Source organism: Abramis brama (genome assembly GCF_963993115.1).
Source record: "Abramis brama genome assembly, chromosome: 19".
Taxonomy (NCBI): domain Eukaryota; kingdom Metazoa; phylum Chordata; class Actinopteri; order Cypriniformes; family Leuciscidae; genus Abramis; species Abramis brama.
Window position 1 is genome coordinate 23,230,018 of NC_139981.1, and position 21,506 is coordinate 23,251,523.

Here is a 21,506-nt window from a genome sequence, read left to right on the forward strand (position 1 = left end):
GTGAAACCAATAGGACACCTCTCTTCAATACTCTGCACAATAATATTATTAATAATATTCATATCGATATTAACTATGCTTTCAGTATTATTTTTATATACTATACATACAATAGCTTTCACCCGGCAGATAAAAACATAAACATAAATAAACAATAGAATGAAAGCATAGTTAATACTGATATGAATATGAATAATAATATTAATGTGCAGAGTATTGAAGTACTATTGCAACATCACAATATTATAATGCATTGGGGTGGGCTTGGCAAACTCCAGCATCCTGGCATAATGTTTTGCACTGGCAAGCGCCACACACATTTGCTCCAGAAAATGTACCCGTACAGTTACTTTTGCAATTCAGTTCAGTGTCTGTGGTTAGTGGTGCGAAAATTGCATACTTCACCTTTAAGTATTATTGAAAGGTTCATATTGCTCCCTGTTGTTTATTATGTGGTTAAAGTTTTTGTTGCACACTCTCACGTTAAGTTTATTTGTGTCAGTCTGGCGTTACAGAACCTGGCATTTGCTTATATCCTCTTGGTATTTTAGGCAAGTAGTTGGTCATATCTTTTAATTTATCAGGTCTTTAGTGGTTTGACTTTAATTTATTTATTATTAAAGTGGTTTTTTTATGTTATTCAGTCATTATAGCCACTGCACTTTCTCGATTTTACTGGATGGGCTGAGAAATGCTGGTATTATCTGCCAACACACAGTAAGGGAATTGATGGTTTGTGAGGTGGCCACTCTTGAGGTTTGTCATTATTATGGTGCACATGATAGCCTACAAATACTGGACCCATGGACCGTACGCTTAGCTTTTCTGGTTCATTTGGTCAGACGTCCATGAGTGAAAACATGAACACACTGGAGAGCTGCTTTATAGTAGTACATTAAGTTGTACTTCTGAGAAAACAAGACACTGACACTTTTTCATGTTTAATATGGTAAAGTTGCTTGATTTTAAGCTATTGTATAAAGTGATGTATAAATAATGGTGACATGACTTTAACATTAACACGTATCTATGATCAGATGCTTTTCTAGTGCTTTATTAAATTGCTTGCTGTTTTCTCAATTTTGTTGTGATTTTGTTATTGAGAGGAAAGCACGCAGCGCATAGTTACATATTCATCGAAGTGTCGCTCTCTGAGTCAGATCTTCGTTAACAGTAAATCGCTGCTCACATATTTCGAACTTTGTTTTACTCCTAAATGAAGAACGAAAAATAACTTCGGCGTGAGTATATCGAGGCCTCAAGGTGTTGACGTTTGAATTTTAAAGTCAAGTCACCTTTGTTTATATAGTGCTTTATACAATACAGATTGTTTAGCTGTACACTGATGAACAGGAAAATAATGATTCAATGACGCTAAAAGAGTTTAATTTTGCTGTAAAGCAGCTCTAAAATGACAATAGTAAACAATCATTATTCATTTGAAATCAGTTCAGTGTTGATTCAGATTCGATGTCCATCAGTGACAGAAATGGATGGGAAAAAAAAACCTTGGGAGAAGCCAGGCTAGGTCGGAGGACCAGTTCTCCTCTGGCCAATGAATGAGCACCGTGTGGTTTAATTCCAGGCTGCATCACAAGTCAGATTGTGGATTGACATCATTCATTTAAAATCAGTTTTCCGAATCGAATTGCATTTAAACAAACCATTTTAAAAGTTTGACTATATCATATTCAATTGAAATCATCCTTTAACAGTACTTGAGATTTATGTTTTTAAGTTTCTAAAACTTTTTTTTTTTTTTTATTGCTGTGGAAAGAGACCCACCCATCCCCGAGTCCTCTTTTTCCCACTGCCTATAGCAGATGCTGCACAATGTACACTGCCGGAGCAAATTAAGTTAAAGTTTCCCTGGAAAAGAAGCCTTTAAATGCTGCCATATGCAGGATTGCATGGGAACTTCCTGATGCACACATGCTGCTTTGAACCAGTTCAATTAGGTGTTGAATCTAGGAACTGATGAGAGGTATTAGGAGAGACCAATTGTAGTCATGCATGTGAAATTCAGGTAGCCGTCACTTTTTTCCATGCAATAAAAAGGTATGTAATCACATAGAAAGCAGTTATCTGGTTACAGTTGCCCAGTTAATGTACTTTGTTCAATTTAGACTCTTCTTTGTGCATTAAATGTGAGGTGATTATGGTTTTACTGGATCATAGTAGGTCAAATGTGCTAATATTGTGTAAAATACTGACTTTTAGACCATGGTAACAGCATGATAACATTTTACATGAACTGATTTGCTGTTATGAGCACAATCCATGAACACACACACATTTTTTGATGTTTGGTTCGTGGGTAACACATTTAGTAATAATGTCAATAGTTGACAATTTATGCAAGATATAAAGCAGGTGTTGTAGGTTCCCCCAGGTGGCTAAAAATAAAAATATATAGTGTGTATCTATACTATACTATACTATATAGTGCCATTTTATTCTTTATTATCTAGAATGTTTTTTTGTTTTTTTTTCAGTTTTAGCAGGAAAGGCTTGCAAAGAAAAACTATGCTTATATTTCTCCATTCGAGCATCCAAGAAAATGTCTCTTTCAATAAAAGACTGAAGCACATGTGCATTTTTTTTATCTCTGAAAAAAAAAAAGGAGTCGTTCTTGCTAAAGTGAAGGCAGATATGAGAAACTTGCGTTACGCCTAAAATTCCCTCTTTTTTCACTTTTCAAATTCAGTTTTCTACAGCTTTCTCTTTAACAATTCTAAAATTAAACCTCTTTTGAAAGATGGAACGATGCTGGAATTCATTGGATGTCTGCTGGCGAAGAAATGCCACATCTGTCCAGTGTATTTGAACCAGAATCATCTTTTCTTGTGCCAAGGTGCACCATGCTAACACAACTCTATGGCAGAACGGCTTGACCTAACATGCGTGTTGACATGGCCAAGTTCCAGTAAAAAGGCCTCAGTGATGCTTTTTATTTTGTAATGTGTTTTGTGTGTTGGTATTGTAGGATTACTGGTTATCTCTGCTCTTTAAACGTCTGGTGGGCCCCAGGGTGCTCGCGGTGCACGTCGCAGGACTCCAGAGGAAACCACGACCTGGACGGGTGATCCGAGATAAACTCCGCATCTATGCGCACTGCACCAGCTTTCACAAGTAGGTTCATTCTGTCTGTAGTAAAATCCATTCAAACCAAATAAATCAATTCTGTTACAAAACCTAGTACACTGTAAAAAAAAAATATATATATATATGATCAATAAGTTATGACAACATGTTTTTACTTTGCTTTAACTAATGTAATTTAAGTTAAGTTACTTAAACATGCAAGTTGATTGTACTTAAAAATTTAAGGCAGCAACTTTTTTTTTACAGTGCAATCTGCCTTGATATCTTGAGAAAAAATATTTAGGCCTGTCAAAGTAAGCTGATTATATGATGTTAATTGCAGTTGTTTTATTAAAATGTGTATGTATGCACTGCTGTTAAAACATTTATGCTTGGTAAGTTTTTTTATGTTTTTGAAAGAAGTATCTTGTGCTCACCAAGGCTTTGATCAAAAATGCAGTAAAAACAATAATATTGTGAAAGTATTACAGTTTTAAATAACTGTTTTCCATTTGAATATATTTGAAAATGTAGTTTATTACTGTGATGGCAAAGCTGAATTTTCAGCATCATTACTCCAGTCTTCAGTGTCACATGATCCTTCAGAAATCATTCTAATACGCTGATTTTTTGCTCAAGAAACATCTATCGATGTATATTTTGGTGGAAACCATAATCTTACTGACTCAACTTTTGAATGGTACGCGTGTCCTTGAGAACCAACAAAACTACGAAAATATGACCCAGACCACATTTAATACGGATTCTATTCAATTAGAGATAAACATGGTTTGTGCCAACATCAGCGTTTATGTGGTGGAATAATGGATGCAGAGAGCATGAAACCACTGTAATTCAATTTTGTACAATCAACAGTTTTGGCACTGTGGTGGGATGCCACTTGATTGCCCAATGTAAAATTTGACTCCAGAACCAATGTTTTATAATGTCAGCGTAATGTTAATATTGACTTGGTGTCGGGAACATGCTTATGATGCCTCAGTCTAGTTAGGCTGCTTGCTAGATTTTAACTGTAGTATATACAACAAAAGTAAAAAAACAAACAAAAAAAAAACGTAATAAAATGTATGTGCGTAAATTTGTCATTTTTGACCTGCAGCATTATCTCCACACAGACTCCCGTCATCTGAGTACATGACAATAGTGAGGATTTTTAGGCTTATACCTGTTCATTCTCAAACACATAAATTACTGAGTCCAGACAGCCACTCTTTCAGAGTGAGAGCCCATAAAATTTAACAAGTATCAATTGTCAAGTGTGCGGAGTCTCTTTCTACAGTGCGAGAGGCGCTGAAAGACACCAGAGGCTCAGGCAGGTGAGGGGAGGAGAAGCGCGGGACAATAGGAAGGTCTGTACCCGGGCCAGATAAAAAGTGCCATCGTTCCCTTTGATGATTATCTATTACCCCACAATGATGTGAGCGGGACCTGCCAGCTTTTCACCAGCAGTGTAGGTTTACTCTCTACAGATCACCGTGTCTCAGCTCAGTTTCAGTGCTAGTACAGGCCCCTGGCTTCAGGATTCCTCCAGGACAGACGCTTTTGCTGAAACGGTAGTGCACAGAAAACAGTTTTGGGGAAGCTACTTTGAAATATGCTACTCATAATTTGAAATGCAGTCAACAAAAACATGGGAGCTTTTTAATGGTAGTGTATCTTTTTAAATAACCTACCGTCCAAACGGATGGGGTCGGTGAGATTTCTTAATGTTTTGAAAGAAGTCTCTTGTGGTCACCAAAGTTGCATTTATTAGATCAAAAATACAATAAAAACAGAAAAGTTAAATTGCAATGATATTTCACAATATTACTGTTTCAATATATTTTAAAATGCAGTTTATTTGGTGCACAAGAAACATTTCTCAGTGTGTGTGTGTGTGTATGTATATAGATAGATAGGTAGATAGAGAAAGATGGATGGATGGATGGATGGATGGATGGATGGATGGATATAGATAGATAGATATAGGTAGATAGATATAGGTAGATAGGTAGATATAGGTAGATAGATAGATATAGGTAGATAGATAGATACAGGTAGATAGATATACAGATAGGTAGATAGATATACAGATAGATATAGAATCAGAGCAGTATTTATCCGGCACAATAACTCAATTTATGTGACAACATTAAACTGAACAGATAAATGTATGCTAAACGCAACTGATAAAACTAGAATTCAAAAAACATTTAGTCTAGAATCATTTAGCTAAATATTTTGCTACATAAAAGACAACATTAGAAGCTTGAATGAATTTTTGAATCACTAAAATGAATCGTTGAATCACTGGAATGAATCATTGACCCACTAAAATGATTAATTGAATCACTAAAATGAGTTGAATCACTAAATTGAGAGAGATGTTATGATCATTGCATCTTTTTGCTTGGCAGTAAGTTAGTTGGCTGTAGTAATTCCCCAACACTGCAGTTTAGGATTGATTTGTAATTGCATAATTAGATTAAAGCTCTGACATCAAATATGTATGTCTGAAATTGCACTTGGATGTTCTTGTCTTAATGTTTTGTTAAGAGGGTTTCAGGCTTTCAAGCCCGCAACCAGGAGATATTTGAAAAGTAGACTGATGTTATCTGGTTCCAAAACTCCAAAGCCAATTTCTGTCCCTCGTTGGCCTGGAGATGACAGAGTTTTGGGCCACATTCAATATTTCATCACATCGTGTCTTATCCATCAAACCGAAACCACCACAAAATCAAACAAGTAATCTCTGTAAATGCCATGAAACCCAAAGCAGCTGGTCAACAGCTAAAACCTATTCACTAAATGCATTGCTTTTGCTTTGCCTGTCCAGTGGCACGGTGTTATCCTTTGACTTTTTATCGGTGAAAGACAGGTGTTTTCATTAAATGAAAATGTTTTTTATTGAAATGTCAACAACGTTATTATCTAATTCTGAGAATTTCCAATGTGTTATAGTGCAAAAGCAAAAAAAATTCCAGAGTCAGACATTCGGGTCTCATTCCTCCGACCTCTTTCAAGTTTTTCGTTCTATTAGTGGTTAAAATGGCCGGTCAGACTAGTCATGGATATGCTTTCAGTATCTTCACTAATCCATCACAACACCCTTATACAAAACAGGCCTGCTTTTCGGTGCTTTGAGTGGTTTCTCCGGTCCACATTTCCCCAGGACCAGTCGCCAACATCAAACAAAGGATTCCATGTTTACGTTCCCCATGCGAATGCTGGAGAGGCACATTGTTTCAAAGTCTTGGACAATGTTTATCATTTTTCGATCTGTTCGTCTGATCTAATGCGCCCTTCTGGAAAATATCTACCCAAGTTACCAAAGTCTATTAAAACTGAGACACCACACATGTATCACATGACACGAGAGATGTTTTCATTACACTGTCTCGGGTTTGCCTCTTTCCTGAATTTTTCCCGATGAACTCTATTCACTGTGCGCCAAGGTGTAAAGATGCACATGGCCCGGGTTGCTCGTGATTGGTGAGATTACTAACAGGCTTGTCTGACAAAAGCCAAGCTGTGACCGGTGCAGTCGGCCCTTTACAACATGTGGTATTCATGCACTACAGCTATGTTTTCCTTGCCTTTACGTTAGAATCTTTATTGAATTTTATCATGTTTGCCTAATCATGTTGCCAGATACTTATCTTAATTAAGTTAATATTCCCTAAAGCCTGCTCTTCAGCGGTATTACCCCGAAAACAAGGACAAGTATGCTGGAATCTCTGTAACATAAGCACGATCGTCCAACACATATAAAGCTTTTGTTACCCCTGTGAGTTTGGGAGGGGAGCTAATGCTTTTACAGTTGTTATATGAAAACAATCTGCTCTTTTACATGACGTAGTCCTGGCCTCCTTTGCTTATATACAGTACTTTATTATTTGGTTATTGTGTACTGAAATTAAATCACAGAAGGTTTTGGATTCGTATAAAAATGTTACACATTGTCTCTTGTAAATGGAATTCTGGGAACAAGCTCAATTTTTCTGTCAGTATCAACCAGATTATAATGAACAAACAATGTATGTTGAATTTCAGATGTTAAATTGGGAGAGTTATATACATTTTAGTTACAATATCTGCCCATGTTTTTTATTTTTTCAGATGTGTTTTGTGTGTGTGTGTGTGTTTACTCTATTATCAGTATTGAAGTTTTGTGGCTTTTAGTCTGTTTGTTTGTGCTGCTTAATATTTACTTGTAATAAGGTTTCATCAGGATTCTTTGATTAAAAAGTTGAATTGCATTTAATTGCAATATAAATCTTTTGTAACAGCATTATACTTCTACAGCATTCTGATGGCATTATTAATGTAAAAGTCACTTTTGGTCATTTTAATGTGTCCTTGCTAAATAAAAGTGTTAATTTCTTTCAAATAAACAAATCCTAACTTTTGAACTGTAGTGTATATGCTAGTGTACATCAGTTAAAGTCAAATGTAAGCATAGCTTAAAGTGTTTATTTTATCAATATTGACTTTTTAAAATGTATTTGATGAAATGATATAAGTTCATTTATCTTATGATCTAAGTTGAGTTGCTGTATCATACATTTTTAATGGATTCTTCTCTTTTCCTGCAGTCACGATTATGTCAGAGGGTCCATAACAATCTACATCATCAACCTGCATCGATCACGGAAGAAAATCAAGTTGGCCGGGACTTTACGAAATAAAACCGTTCACCAATACCTGCTACAGCCCTTCGGCACTGGTGGACTTCACTCCATGTAAGTCAGTTGTCGTCTGTGACAGCAATTCACTGACACGCAAAATAATAACACAAAAACATGTATATACTCAGTGTTAACATCTCATATATACTGTATATATTTTAGTGCTGCCAAATCGATTAATCGCACCTAACATAAAAGTTTTTGTTTACATAATATGTGTGTGTGCTTGTCTGTGTGTGTCACATATATGTGTGTCACATATACACATATATGTATAAATATGTGTGTGTATATATACAGTATATATACACACTCACATATATAATAAATATATTTATTATATATGTGTGTGTGTGTGTGTGTGTATACATACACATATTATGTAAACAAAAACTTATGTTAAATTTGACAGCACTAATTCTGACAGCACCCTTCTGAAAGGTTCTGTGTTGTTATATTTTAAATGAAGTATAATAATATAATAAAATATTATAAATACAATAAAGTTCTTTTTTTATATTATATTTTTATACAATGGTTAGGTTAGTACCAGTGAAATTGGATTTTCCATTGGTGTAAGAGTTTTTTTTTTTAAGTTATAATGTAAATATTGTATTAATATTATATTATTACTAGTTATCGCAGATCTCTGACATCAGCTTATTTTAGAATGTGTTTATCTGTTCTCAATTTAATATAATAATCAATATGGTGTTTTGTTTCTTTACTAAACTTATTATGGTTCGGTTAATACCGGTGAAACAGGATTTCCCATAAGCAAAATAGTAATTAATATAATAATAATATAGTTGTATTATATTATTTTGTATAATATTGTGTTATAGTCTATTATATATACTTAAATACTTTTTATCGCAGATCTCTGACCTCAGCTTATTTAAGAATGTGGTTTATGCTTCTGTTCTCGGTTTACCATAATAATCAATGTGGAGTGTTGTTACTTTACTAAACATTAACTCAGACAGAACAGAGATAAATCTGGTGCTCTATAACCGTCTACACACACAGCTGAGCTAACTGTTTTCTGACTAAATATTCAACTCTTCCACAAATGGGGATCCCGTTTCACGACACTAACCTAATCATGGAAAGGGCAAAAGAGAGACCCGGGTCATGAAAACACGGTCTGTTCATCTCTTCAAACTCTTAAATGGGATATGAGGATTATCTTGTTCCCGCTCGCTTCCCTGATGAAGCCAACGCACAGCTGAAACAAACGGGTCTGCATCCTATCCTGAGCCGTTTTCTTTTGAATTCATCTGGTTGAATTCATCTGCTCGTCTGAATGTGTTTTCAGTTAATGTGTTCCTGTTTAATGTTTTCTGTCACATAAATGCTTCTAATGCAGTGTCGAGTAGATTGGCTCAGCAAATGAATTAAAAATTTGACATTTTGTTGGTCTTGACATGTTAATTCTGTCTTGTTCAACCAACAAGACATTAGTCATGAGTGAGAAACTTCACAAATGTCCTCTCTGGTCACAAACACCCCATTTTTTGTATTTTTACTGCTCCGGCTGTTAAGAAACACATCATCTTTTTCAGAGAGTGTTCTGTTTTGAGTTTTCCACTAGAAATCATTTGAAGCCAAGAACAAAACATCAAAACGTCCATTAAACATGGACAATCCAATTGAATTAGTATAATAACATTGTCTTCGTTTATTGAGGCTCAATTTAAACTGAGAGTACAGTGAAATGCAGCTTCCTTCGGGGCAGATGTTGGCAATAGTTTTGTCAGCAGCTTTCAGCTTGAATTTCAACCAGTTTTTCTACTCTCTTTTTTTTCTTTTTTTTCTTGTTTTCTTTTGAGGAATTGTGGGATCCAAAGGGCCACCTAAACGTCTATTATTGGGAGTTAAGCATGATACTTTGAAAACATGATCATGGTGTTGATGTGTTGATCAGTTAAACAGAACCTATGTGAATAAGTCTACACTTAAATCCCTTCATCCCACAACAGGAGGAACAGTTTAAATAAAGGATAGAAAGGAATATTCGGAAGAAGCAGAAAGTAATTACCAGTTATATCACAGTAAGCAATCTATTATAGACCAGTATAAAAACAAAACCCATAACCATGTGTGTTTTGATAGACCCATTCCCACGGTTAATAATCATAAACCATCCTCTTGCCACGTTTGATAATATTTTTCATAGTGAAAAGCTTCTTTCTGATTCCAAAGAATCTTGAAATTAAGGTATTTTCCCATCCACTCTGTTCATACTGCACTTTCTATACAGTTTACTCATTTCAGCTGTTGTTGGATGGCATTAGGTTAATTGGTATGCTGTGTCTGAGCAGTGAGAAGTAGTAAAACATGCGCAGTATTAGTCTTCAGAAATGCCCACAGCTCCATATGGGCTGAATCAGTGTGTTCCTGAGCAAATTCAGTGAGTAACATATACAGGCGGACTATAAAGTTACTCATGACACATTCCAATGCTTAAATCCTCTGTAACGCATATGCAGGGAAATTAACTGCTCATTTTGTGGGGTCACACTTAAACACTCTCAGACAGAGTTGCTCTTTTTCAAGGATAAAGTTTTCCCTATGTGTTTGGTGGATCTGTCTGTTTTGCATCATATTCTGTAATTCAAAATGGAAACAAAGAGAGAAAGGGGTGTTTGAAGAGCTGGGTAAATAAGAGACGGCAGCACCATTTGCCTCACTCAGTGCAACACATCTCCTTCGTATAGAGTTGATCAGGTTGTTGATTGTATCCTGTGGAATTAAGTTGCTGGATATTGGCAGGACCTGGAACACGCTGTTATATACGCCGATCCAGAGCATCAGAGCATCCAGTATGTTGGCCATGCAAGAACTGGGATGTTTTCAGCTTCCAGGAATTGTGTACAGATCCTTACAACATTATCATGCTGCAACATGAGGTGATGGTCGTGGATGAATGGCACTACAATGCTGCCCTACAAAGGCAAAAGACCTTAAGTCGCTAGAGTGTGGAACTGAGAAAAATTACTTTAAAGATTTTTAGTTGTCCCACCAAATTAATTATAGGTAGGACACTGGAAATCTGGCAAATAGATGTTTTAGTAATGAAAATTATATACATAAAAAAATCTTGAGCTCAAACTTGACTTTTGACCACTATTTTAAAGTTACTGTACTCTTTGTAATGTCAGCAAAAAGTGAGAAGTCATGCCAAGGCAAAAGGCAGTAACTTCCACATTATCAATATTTGGTTGCTGATCACCATTAACAAAATCATTATAGTAACACCTATATAAAATCTAGTGATCATGGCATTTATTTTGTATGATTTACAATTATTTATAGCCATCTACTTATTGCTATCATGGGCTTTGGTTGCATTCTGATGGCATTATTAATACATTAGACATGACAAAATACCTCCATAGATATATTAGTCCAGCGTTGGCTCGACCGTGTTTAGTGCGGGGCTGAAGGCGCCGGCGAAGTTTTGGCACTCTGCCAGCTAGATGCATGAGTGTTTCAACCAGGTCCTGTACCCGAACTGGGTGAGGCGGGGCTTTAGTTCTTTATTGTGTTCATCTGTTACGGCATGTGTAACATTTTTCTGTCAACTTTGCATAATCCTTCGCGATCGATACCGCACGTTTGTCGATGGAGCGGTTTCAGACCATAATAAATGTTCTGACCGCATTTGTGCAGGACAAAGCTCTGAGGACATCAGAAGTTAGAGGGACTGATTAGTGGTCGACCGATATGTTTTTTTTTCAGGCCGATGCCAATGCCGATCTTTTGAAATCCGGGTCGGCCGATGGCCGATAAATGCTGCCGATTTATTTTGGCCGATATTTGGCCGATTATGCGCTTGTTTTTAACCTCTATTTGAAAGATAAAATGTAACACAAATAATTACTTAAGATAGACAAAATTTCTCAACAAAAACATTTATTGAACACTTTACCAATCTGCACTTGTACAAAAGACAAAAAGACCTTGAGATATGTTTGGTAATTGTACCTGAATTAATTGGAAATTAATTTGATACATTTCAGATTAATATATTTGTTTTCCTTAACATTTTAATTAACAGTAACTTAAACACTTTGCAGTTTGAATGATGTCCTGATAAACAAAATGGAGTATGTTTTTATGTTTCCACTGTTCGATCGCGCCCGCGCCTCACACACGCGCGCATTCGCACACAAATATAAGTAAACACACGCGACTTTTCGATCGCGCCCGCGCCCTCTCTCTCTCTCTCTCTCTCTCTCTCTCTCTCTCTCTCTCTCTCTCTCTCTCTCTCTCTCTCTCTCTCTCTCTCTCTCTCTCACACACACACACACATACACACACAACATATTCCAGCATTGCAATCTTTACATCGCAGCCTGAGCTAAGGCGGGGCTACAGATTAGGTGTCCCTAAAGAACCCGCGTATCTAACAATAGTTCCGCATTACTTTGCACGTGAGTTTTATTTATTTTTATAGCGTGTATTCTCAGTGGAAATTTATACACCAAACCGTGACACCTGTACCGTTTCGGTTCAATACTAATACATGTACAGTTCCACCCCTAGTCTACAGTGAAATACAGTCACACATTACACTGTTTGGCCAGCATTTTAACCGTGTTTAATCCAGCTACTAGCTAACGGAATGCTAAAGTTAGCTGCTGACTAGCGTCACGTGCAGCGAAGCGATGTTTCTGTTATTCTAACGTCCGTTTTCAGAGCATCCAAGAGAAGCACAGACATAACAGTAGCACCGAAATGAAGCACAGAAATCCACGTTGATATCGGTCCGGTAGATAACGGTCGTTAAGGCACCAGTGCCATATTAGCACCGGGTCTGTCTGTAGCTACCCAACCCTAGCAACGACGACGCTAGCAAAGCAAAGCCAGTCCTTCACTAGCCTATAGTTGGTCTCTTTTTTTATTACTTATTTCTCTGCATTGAGTGACAACCCTCTCAAATATAAGACACACAATCAGAACAAATAAAAGTCTCAGATTCACTGTCTGTAAATTCTTGCTTACTTATTGTAACATGATAGCAACCCTTCTGCTGTGATAATGCAATCTCAACTACGCTATCAATTTCAAAGTAGCCGAACGTCATGTCGCCTATTCATGTTTTTTCTCTAAGTTGGCAGTAACATATCAAAAGTTTTTAATTAAATATAAAGGAGTTTTCTCCAAGGAACTTAGCTCCTTCCTTAGGCACTGGATGAGGTCTGCTCACTCTGCTGGAAAATAACTCTAGGCGCAGCGTGTGTCAAACACGTGTTCCACAACAACAACACTAGGCTGCCCACAGATGCGCCCACCTAATAATCGGCTTGATACACTTGGATATTGGCCGATGCAGATTAAGTTAAAAATGCAAAAAATCGGTCGACCTCTAGGACTGATGGCAGCTGTACACAGTACAGTACACAGGCTACACCATAATTTTAATTTTAATGGACAGTAAAACAAATGCAGAACACCTTACAATCTGGTAAGTAGCATTATTTGATAGAAGTACCGTAACTCAATTTAAGCATTCCAAAACAAAGCCAAAGAGCGGTAACTGGTGTTAATGTGTTCTGCCTTGGTTTCTCATGGGCTTTTGGAAGTTACTGTTAAGACAACTCATTATTTTCTCAAAAAAAACAACGGAATTGATTCAAGATACTCATCCACATGATAAAGGAGGTCTTGAATGTGCCAAAAATATAAATAACTCATTTTTGACCAAAAACAAAGTTACGGTCTTTTGCCTTTGCACGGCAGAATGGGCCTCAGGATCTCGTCATGGTATCTCTGTGCATTCAAAATGCCATCAATAAAATGCACCTGTGTTCATTGTCCATAACATACTCCTGCCCATACCATAACATACCATAACATACCATGAAACACCTTTGGAGACGGCTTACGGTAGAGAAATTAACATTCAATTCATGGGCAACAGCTCTGGTGGACATTCCTGCAGTCAGCATGCCAATTGCATGTTCCCTCAAAACTTGCCATATCTGTGGCATTGTGCTGTGTGATAAAACTGCACATTTTAGAGTGGCCTTTTATTGTGGCCAGCCTAAGGCACACCTGTGCAATAATCATGCTACACCTGTGAGGTGGATGGATTATCTCGGCAAAGGAGAAGTGCTCACTAACACAGATTTAGACAGGTTTGTGAAGAATATTTGAGAGAAATATGCCTTTTGTGTACATAGAAAAAGTCTTAGATCTTTGAGTTCAGCTCATGAAAAATGGGGGCAAAAACAAAAGTGTTGTGTTTATAATTTTATTATAATATATATACACAGTGGGGAGATGTATATAGAGATATATATTTGATACACTGCCGATTTTGCAGGTTTTCCTACTTACAAAGCATGTAGAGGTCTGTAATTTTTATCATAGGTACTCTTCAACTGTGAGTGACGGAATCTAAAACACAAATCCAGAAAATCAAATTGTATGATTTTTAAATAATTAATTTGCATTTTATTGCAAGACATAAGTATTTGATCCAACCAGTAAGAATTCCGGCTCTCACAGACCTGTTAATTTTTCTTTAAGAAGTCCTCCTGTTCTCCACTCATTACCTGTATTAACTGCACCTGTTTGAACTCGTTACCTGTATAAAAGACACCTGTCCACACACTCAATCAAACAGACTCCAACCTCTCCACAATGGCCAAGACCAGAGAGCTGTGTAAGGACATCAGGGATAAAATTGTAGACCTGCACAAGGCTGGGATGGGCTACAGGACAATAGGCAAGCAGCTTGGTGAGAAGGCAACAACTGTTGGCGCAATTATTAGAAAATGGAAGAAGTTCAAGACGGTCAATCTCCCTCGGTCTGGGGCACCATGCAAGATCTCACCTCGTGGGGCATCAGTGATCATGAGGAAGGTGAGGGATCAGCCTAGAACTACACGGCAGGACCTGGTCAATGACCTGAAGAGAGCTGGGACCACAGTCTCAAAGAAAACCATTAGTAACACACTACACCGTCATGGATTAAAGGGCACCTATTATGCAAAATTCACTTTTACATGGTGTTTGAACATAAATGTGTGTTGGCAGTGTGTGAGCAAAACCACCCTAGAATGATAAAAATCCACCCAGTGTTTTTTTTACAATCTCAATAAATCATATGCACTGTCTCAGAATGAGCTGATCTAAGATTCTATGCAATGTGAAGTAGAATTGCACAGGCCCCTCCCACGACGGTTGATTGACTCTGCAGTTTGAGCATAGACCCACCCTGAGTGAGCTAAACACAGAGTCTGCCAGTGTTTCGACGCTTGAGCAGCTGTAGAAAAGAATGTCTCCTAAGCGATTGAGGTGTGTTGTTGTTGGATGTAAGAATGAACTTAGCAGTCTTCATTTACTCTTGTTGTTACTCGAGGATGGATCAGTACTGTTCGTGATCCAGCTTATAGTCTCCGGAGCGACAGGCCTAACTTTACTGATCATGAGTACAGGATGAGTACAACCCCAAGAACACCATCCCAATCGTGAAGCATGGAGGTGGAAACATCATTCTTTGGGGATACTTTTCTGCAAAGGGGACAGGACGACTGCACCATATTGAGGTGAGAAAGGATGGGGCCATGTATCGCGAGATCTTGGCCAACAACCTCCTTCCCTCAGTAAGAGCATTGAAGATGTGTCGTGGCTGGGTCTTCCAGCATGACAACGACCCGAAACACACAGCCAGGGCAACTAAGGAGTGGCTCCGTAAGAAGCATCTCAAGGTCCTGGAGTGGCCTAGCCAGTCTCCAGACCTGAACCCAATAGAAAATCTTTGGAGGGAGCTGAAAGTCCGTATTGCCCAGCGACAGCCCCGAAACCAGAAGGATCTGGAGAAGGTCTGTATGAAGGAGTGGGCCAAAATCCCTGCTGCAGTGTGTGCAAACCTGGTCAAGAACACCAGGAAACGTATGATCTCTGTAATTGCAAACAAAGGTTTCTGTTCCAAATATTAAGTTCTGCTTTTCTGATGTATCAAATACTTATGTCATGCAATAAAATGCAAATTAATTACTTAAAAATCATACAATGTGATTTTCTGGATTTTTGTTCTAGATTCCGTCACTCACAGTTGAAGAGTACCTATGATAAAAATTACAGACTTCTACATGCTTTGTAAGTGGGAAAACCTGCAAAATCGGCAGTGTATCAAATACTTGTTCTCCCCACTGTATATTGGGGGATCACCTCACAATTCAATTAGATTACGATTCAGGGGTCTGCGATGCATCTTTTTTTTCCGATACAGGGTTTCTTTTTTCTCACTGTGTGACTATAGGGGTGGGAATCTTTAGGCACTTCGATTCGATTCCAAACGATTCTTGATCTACATTTTTCTTACTTAATTTGTTTACTGACTTTAAATCTTAAATGTATTAACAATTACATTTTAAATGTAAATTTTAAAAATTAAATTGAAACAATTGAATGTTAAGAATTGTATGGGACTATATAGTTGCATTACACCCAACACTGCTTGTAGGCCTAAGTTATTACTGTAATTAAATTACTTTTCCATTTTTAAAAAATTAAAGGTATTTGTTTTATTTATTTATTTTTTAAATTAGGCCTACAGTTACTTCTTATGTAGGCTACTGTAGACTGTAGAATAAGTCTATATAAAACAATAATAGATTTCACAACGTCTAATGTTAAAATGTATGATGTTTTTAATGTAACCTTCTCACTTTGGTCAGTTCAAGAATTTATGCAATTCATTTGAAAGAATTAAAGAGCAGTTTCATGTCTATCCTTGTATTCAACTGGTTGAGGTTGATGTTGGATTTAGAAAGTAATTAGTAATAAGTAGTGCAATACTTTTTAGAGAGAATAAAAAGTAGAGTAATTGAATTAGCCTACACTGTTGAAGATGTAGAATTAGGCCTCCTTTTTTAGAGTAACTTACCCAACACTGCATACAAGCAAATAATAAAGAGGAACAAATGAATATATATTACAAGCAATAAACAAAGAGTGCTTTAAGTAGGCCTATCTTAACGTGTTGCAGTCAAGAGCAGTGAGTGATTTTTCTCTTTCTCAGCTTTGCTGCTGCTTGATTTATGACATCATAGGCAGCGGGATATCTAATCTGTGTTCACACTACAGATTTTGACAAATCAGATGTTTGTCCTATATGTCTAATCCCTTAAGACATAACTGACTGTGCTTACATTATGTGTAACTGTAGGCCTACATTTAACGCTTACACGGGGTCACAAACAGGCGCTTTCCGTGAGCGCTCTTCACGTGAGCATTTGAAAGCAGCCGTCTGCCAGTAGCTAAGTGAGTTTGTGTATTGAATATAGACCTACTGGATTCCAAAAGGCATAAATGAAGCATTCGTAGAGCATTTTGAGGGAAAAAAAAACACTGAAAAACTGGCGGCAAAGCAAAGCACGTTTCTCACGTCAGCGCAAGCACGCGATTGCCCTTGTAATTCGTTTCAGCCTTTTTGAACTTTAATATAAGATGATTTTATGGAAAGTTTGAGGGTTTTAGTGGGTGGGTGTGGAATAGCAAGCAGAATACGGCTGTTCGCGTATGAAACACTTAAAATGAAACTCGCAATAACCGTTGAAGAGAGAATCGCGATGCGTCGGAGAATCCATTTTTTTCAAGTTACATAGGCCTATGTAATGCCTGCTAAAATTTCAGCCTTGCCGTAACGGTATAAAAATATACAGTTAAAATAAACATTTACTTTAAATTATAATAACACAGTATTTCTGTTTCCAGTAGCCTATTTTGATCATTATATTTGTTTAAACATTTAAAAGGGCTTGCTCTATATTTGCATTATCACAGAAAATCATTAGGAATATTTTGAATAGTAGGCCTAGCACTTGCTCTAAATATTTAGAACCGGAGAGCAAGTTTTAATGTTTTAAATTCCTCTCCCACAAAAACAGTACATCATAGGTAACCCGGTTAGCATTTTGAAAGCCTTAAATGCTGTTCTGAACATTAATCTTTTGAGTCTGAGATACGACAGTTTTGGGAACTTAGACCTGGAGCTTTTCAAATCCGTAAACCCTACTGTGCAATCTTGGCAGATGTGTGTGATCTCTCTATGCCTTGAGGCTTTGTCATTTCTCAAACACATACCTACATCTGTAGCCAGAGGCCGTTAAAGCTCCAGAACTATCTGGAGACGTTAATATAATTTGCATCCTCTCCAAAGGAAATGCGGACCTTCTTCTGCAGAAGCCCTGAGCAAAAACATCACTGACTGTGTCCTTGCATACTTCTGTCTGCTTTGATCTCCTGAGCATACATTCTTCCCGGGGGAACGTTGATTGTGAAGATCAACAATCCCTCCTCACCGTCACGTCTGATGCTTGCCGTCAAACTGCGCTTCAGAAGGGTTTCAGAATCGGGCCCAAAGCAAACTCAGCTTCCTGATCAGTTCAGTCTGTGGCATTGTAAGATGAGGTGATGGAATGGATCATCCAGATGTCTGCTGCTCAGGAAGGCTCTTTTCTTGGCTGATAAGTGAAGGGTCTTCCCGGTGTGTCTCCAAACCAACAATGAACGTAGAAAAATGCTTCAAAGGGATTAGCATGATTTCACGTTTTTCATAAGAGCATTTAAACATTTAAGCTTTAAACCTCCACCAGTTAGGAAACAATGTTAATGTGATTAGACTCATATTCAGTTTATGATTATCTTGTAACATCTTTCATGTGAGATGTGCTTTTGTGGACCATAGAGACTGATGACAATGGAATTGCCTATTTTGTTTTCTTTCTCAGTTGTTGTGTTTAGTTGATGTTAAGAAAGATGACTGAATCACTGGCTATGCTCAGAATAGTACTCTTACTATTTTGTAGTATAGTGTGCACAGTCTCCATGTTGCACAGAATATTATGCCACAATGCAATGCAACCTTCCATTTCCCATAATGAAGACACTGAATCAATGAATAATATAGGCCTAGGTCTAATAGTTACAGTTATTTTGCATTAAGTTTTTATTATTATTAAATTGTGTATGATTTCTTAACTTCAGTTGGTTTTAAGAAATGAATAGGCTACTTTTATTCAGTACACATTAAATTGATCAAAAAGGACAGTAAAGACTTTTATGTAACATTTAAAAAAAAAACTATTTTCTTACAAAAAAAAAAACTTTCTATTAATCAAACATTCTTGAAAAGTTTCAAGGTTTCCACTAAAATACTAAAGGTACACTATGTAACTTTTGGACCTCTAGCGGTTAAAAAACATTCATTTTGTGGAAGAACATTGTTTTGGTTGTGCTTCGGATCTTCGTGACTGTGTGGATGAATATGATACTTCACATTTTACATTTCAAATCCCTCTGTTCTCTCCATCTCCAAAAATATTAAAATAAAAACTTATTTTAAAATGTTATAATATCTCACAATATTAATGTTTTACTGTATTTTTGTTCAAATGTAATAGATTTGGTTAGCATAAGAGACTTTCAAAAACATAAAAAAAGTACCGACCCCAAACTTTTGAATGGTAGTGAATAGCATCTGGGAGTTCTGAGCACACTCTCATACTGGTGATGTTTGTTTTCTACAAGGTTGATAATGCAGCTATAGCGCCCTCTAGTGCACCATCAGAGATATTAAATTTTTTTAGACATCCTTTACCCTTAATGTGTAACTGGGTCCTAAAACCAGCTGTTTTTGTCTAAAATTAAACTTGGACTGATGTTTGATTTAAAATGAATTAATTTATATATCTGAAAGCCTGTTGCAATTATTTTTTCATAACCTCTGAGGATTACGACTCCTCATTGAGTGTCTGCAGCTCTCACATTGACATATTGATATAAAACAGGTCGTCAATCCTCCCATCTGCAGCATCCTAACACAGTTCCCTTTGCTCTGCAGGTCTGTGCAACTGAACGGAGAGCACTTGCGTATGGTGGACAATGAGACGTTACCTGAGCTGAAGCCACGGACGCTCAGGGCGGGAAGAACGATAGCTATGCCACCTGTTTCAATCGGCTTCTACGTCATCAAGAACATTAACGCTTACGCCTGCCGTAGATAACACACACTGACCGACCTCAGACGATCTTCTGCTCGATGCACCAGCTCCTCATGGCCTTCTCTTTTAGTAAGCCCACAGAGACGTGGAAAAGACCCCTTCGTTCAAGCAAGGGCTGCACTGAATGCTTCCAACAACATTTTCTCCTCTTTTTTTTTTCCCCACAAGAGCAACTTGACTTGTGGAAAGTGAATGTATATTGGCTGCCCTTTTGTGTTTTTGTTGCATTTGGTTGCAGGAGCATATAAAGAAGTCTCTGGCCCCGTTTACACCTGGTATTAAGATGCGTTTTGGTCGATCGGATCACAAATGCAGGTGTAAACAGGGTCTAAAACGTTTTGAGCTTGTCCACTTTCGACCACTTCCAGAGGTATTTGAAAACACATTCAACTGGATTGCTTTCGTAGTGTTAACGCTCATGTGGTTGAATGCGTTCGAACAGCCGCAAAAGACCGCCTTCTCTCCTTCTACTGACCTAATGCGTAAACATGGGAAGCACACTAGACAGATAGGGTTGAAACTTTGTCGACTGAAGAACCAGGTTCGGTTTGAAGCTGAAAAATGTACCAAGCACAGTGTTTTCTCACCATTTCTGATTTCTAACTCACACTCACTGCGTTTGGCGTGAACTTACGGCTATCAAAGCATAAACTAAAGCTGCTGCTCTCTGTGTGTTTCTCCGTCGTCTCTGGTTCACGTTCATATGTAAATTGTGCAAGCTTATTTTGTCCATTAGATCAAGAAATCTGAAAAAGCACATACATTTATCCGCCCATATACCCTCCCCTCGAAGAAATCAGGACAGAAGTGGTTGAAAGTGGACAAAAGAGACAGATTAAAAGACCAGGTATAAACGGGAATATGTCTCCCTCGTCTACTTGTGATCCGATCGACCAAAACGCATCTTAACATCAGGTGTAAACACGGCCTCTGCCTCGCAGTTCTTCTCACCAGCATACCAGTGTCACTGAGAGCTTTGTAATCCGATGTTGAAGACCCAGGCTTAATCAAACTTTTTTTTCTTTTTTTTTTGACATTTTCTGCTGTGATTTTGGGAGAAAACTACACTCTTAAAAATAAAGGTTCCATGAAGTGCTCCTATTATGCTATTTTTTTTAAAGGTTCCTGATTTTGTTTTGGAGGTCTCCTACAATAGGCGAAAACGCATCCAACAAGGTCAAAAACACTTGAATTTTCTCATAATATACATTGCATCTTCACCTCATCTCTCAGTGTCTGAAACGGTTAGATCAAGGATCTCGTCTCTCTAAACCCCATCTTTCCATGAGCCTACTCTGCTCTGATTGGTCAGATGTTCAGCCCAGTCTGTTGTGATTGGTCTACTGCTTACAGGGCTTGTCGGAAACGAAACGTCCATTACCATATCTGCATTTCAGCTTTGGAGGCTTCTTCAGTGGCTTCAAACAGTAATGATGGCTTCTGTTTTACCGTATTATTCAAGCCTTGATTAGTCCTCATTTAGATGTGCACACAAGTGCAGGAAACAGTGCCTTCTCAACATGGGCGGGTCAAAGTAAACATTATTTGCTGGCAGCCAATGCAGACCATAGGCTGGCATTATGCAAATTTGTTACAAACCTATGTAGGTTCATGCAGGAAGTAAGACTGGAATTATTGGTGACTCATTTCAGGCAGTTTAGAATCTTTTATTTTTTGGGGGAGGGGAGACAATAACTTTATTTATAGTGTA

General features: G+C 37.6%; 1 protein-coding gene across 1 annotated transcript in view; it reads left to right on the forward strand.

The window, feature by feature from the left end:
• The window catches only part of hpse2 (heparanase 2), a 98,026-nt gene extending 78,032 nt beyond the window's left edge, over positions 1-19,994 (forward strand). The window contains exons 10-12 of the mRNA XM_084092254.1: positions 2,987-3,132; positions 7,680-7,826; positions 19,636-19,994. Of these exons, the coding sequence (XP_083948380.1) occupies positions 2,987-3,132; positions 7,680-7,826; positions 19,636-19,798 (456 nt within the window). The 3' untranslated portion in view covers positions 19,799-19,994. The remainder of the gene's footprint in view (positions 1-2,986; positions 3,133-7,679; positions 7,827-19,635) is intronic.
• The last annotated feature ends 1,512 nt before the right edge of the window (positions 19,995-21,506 follow it).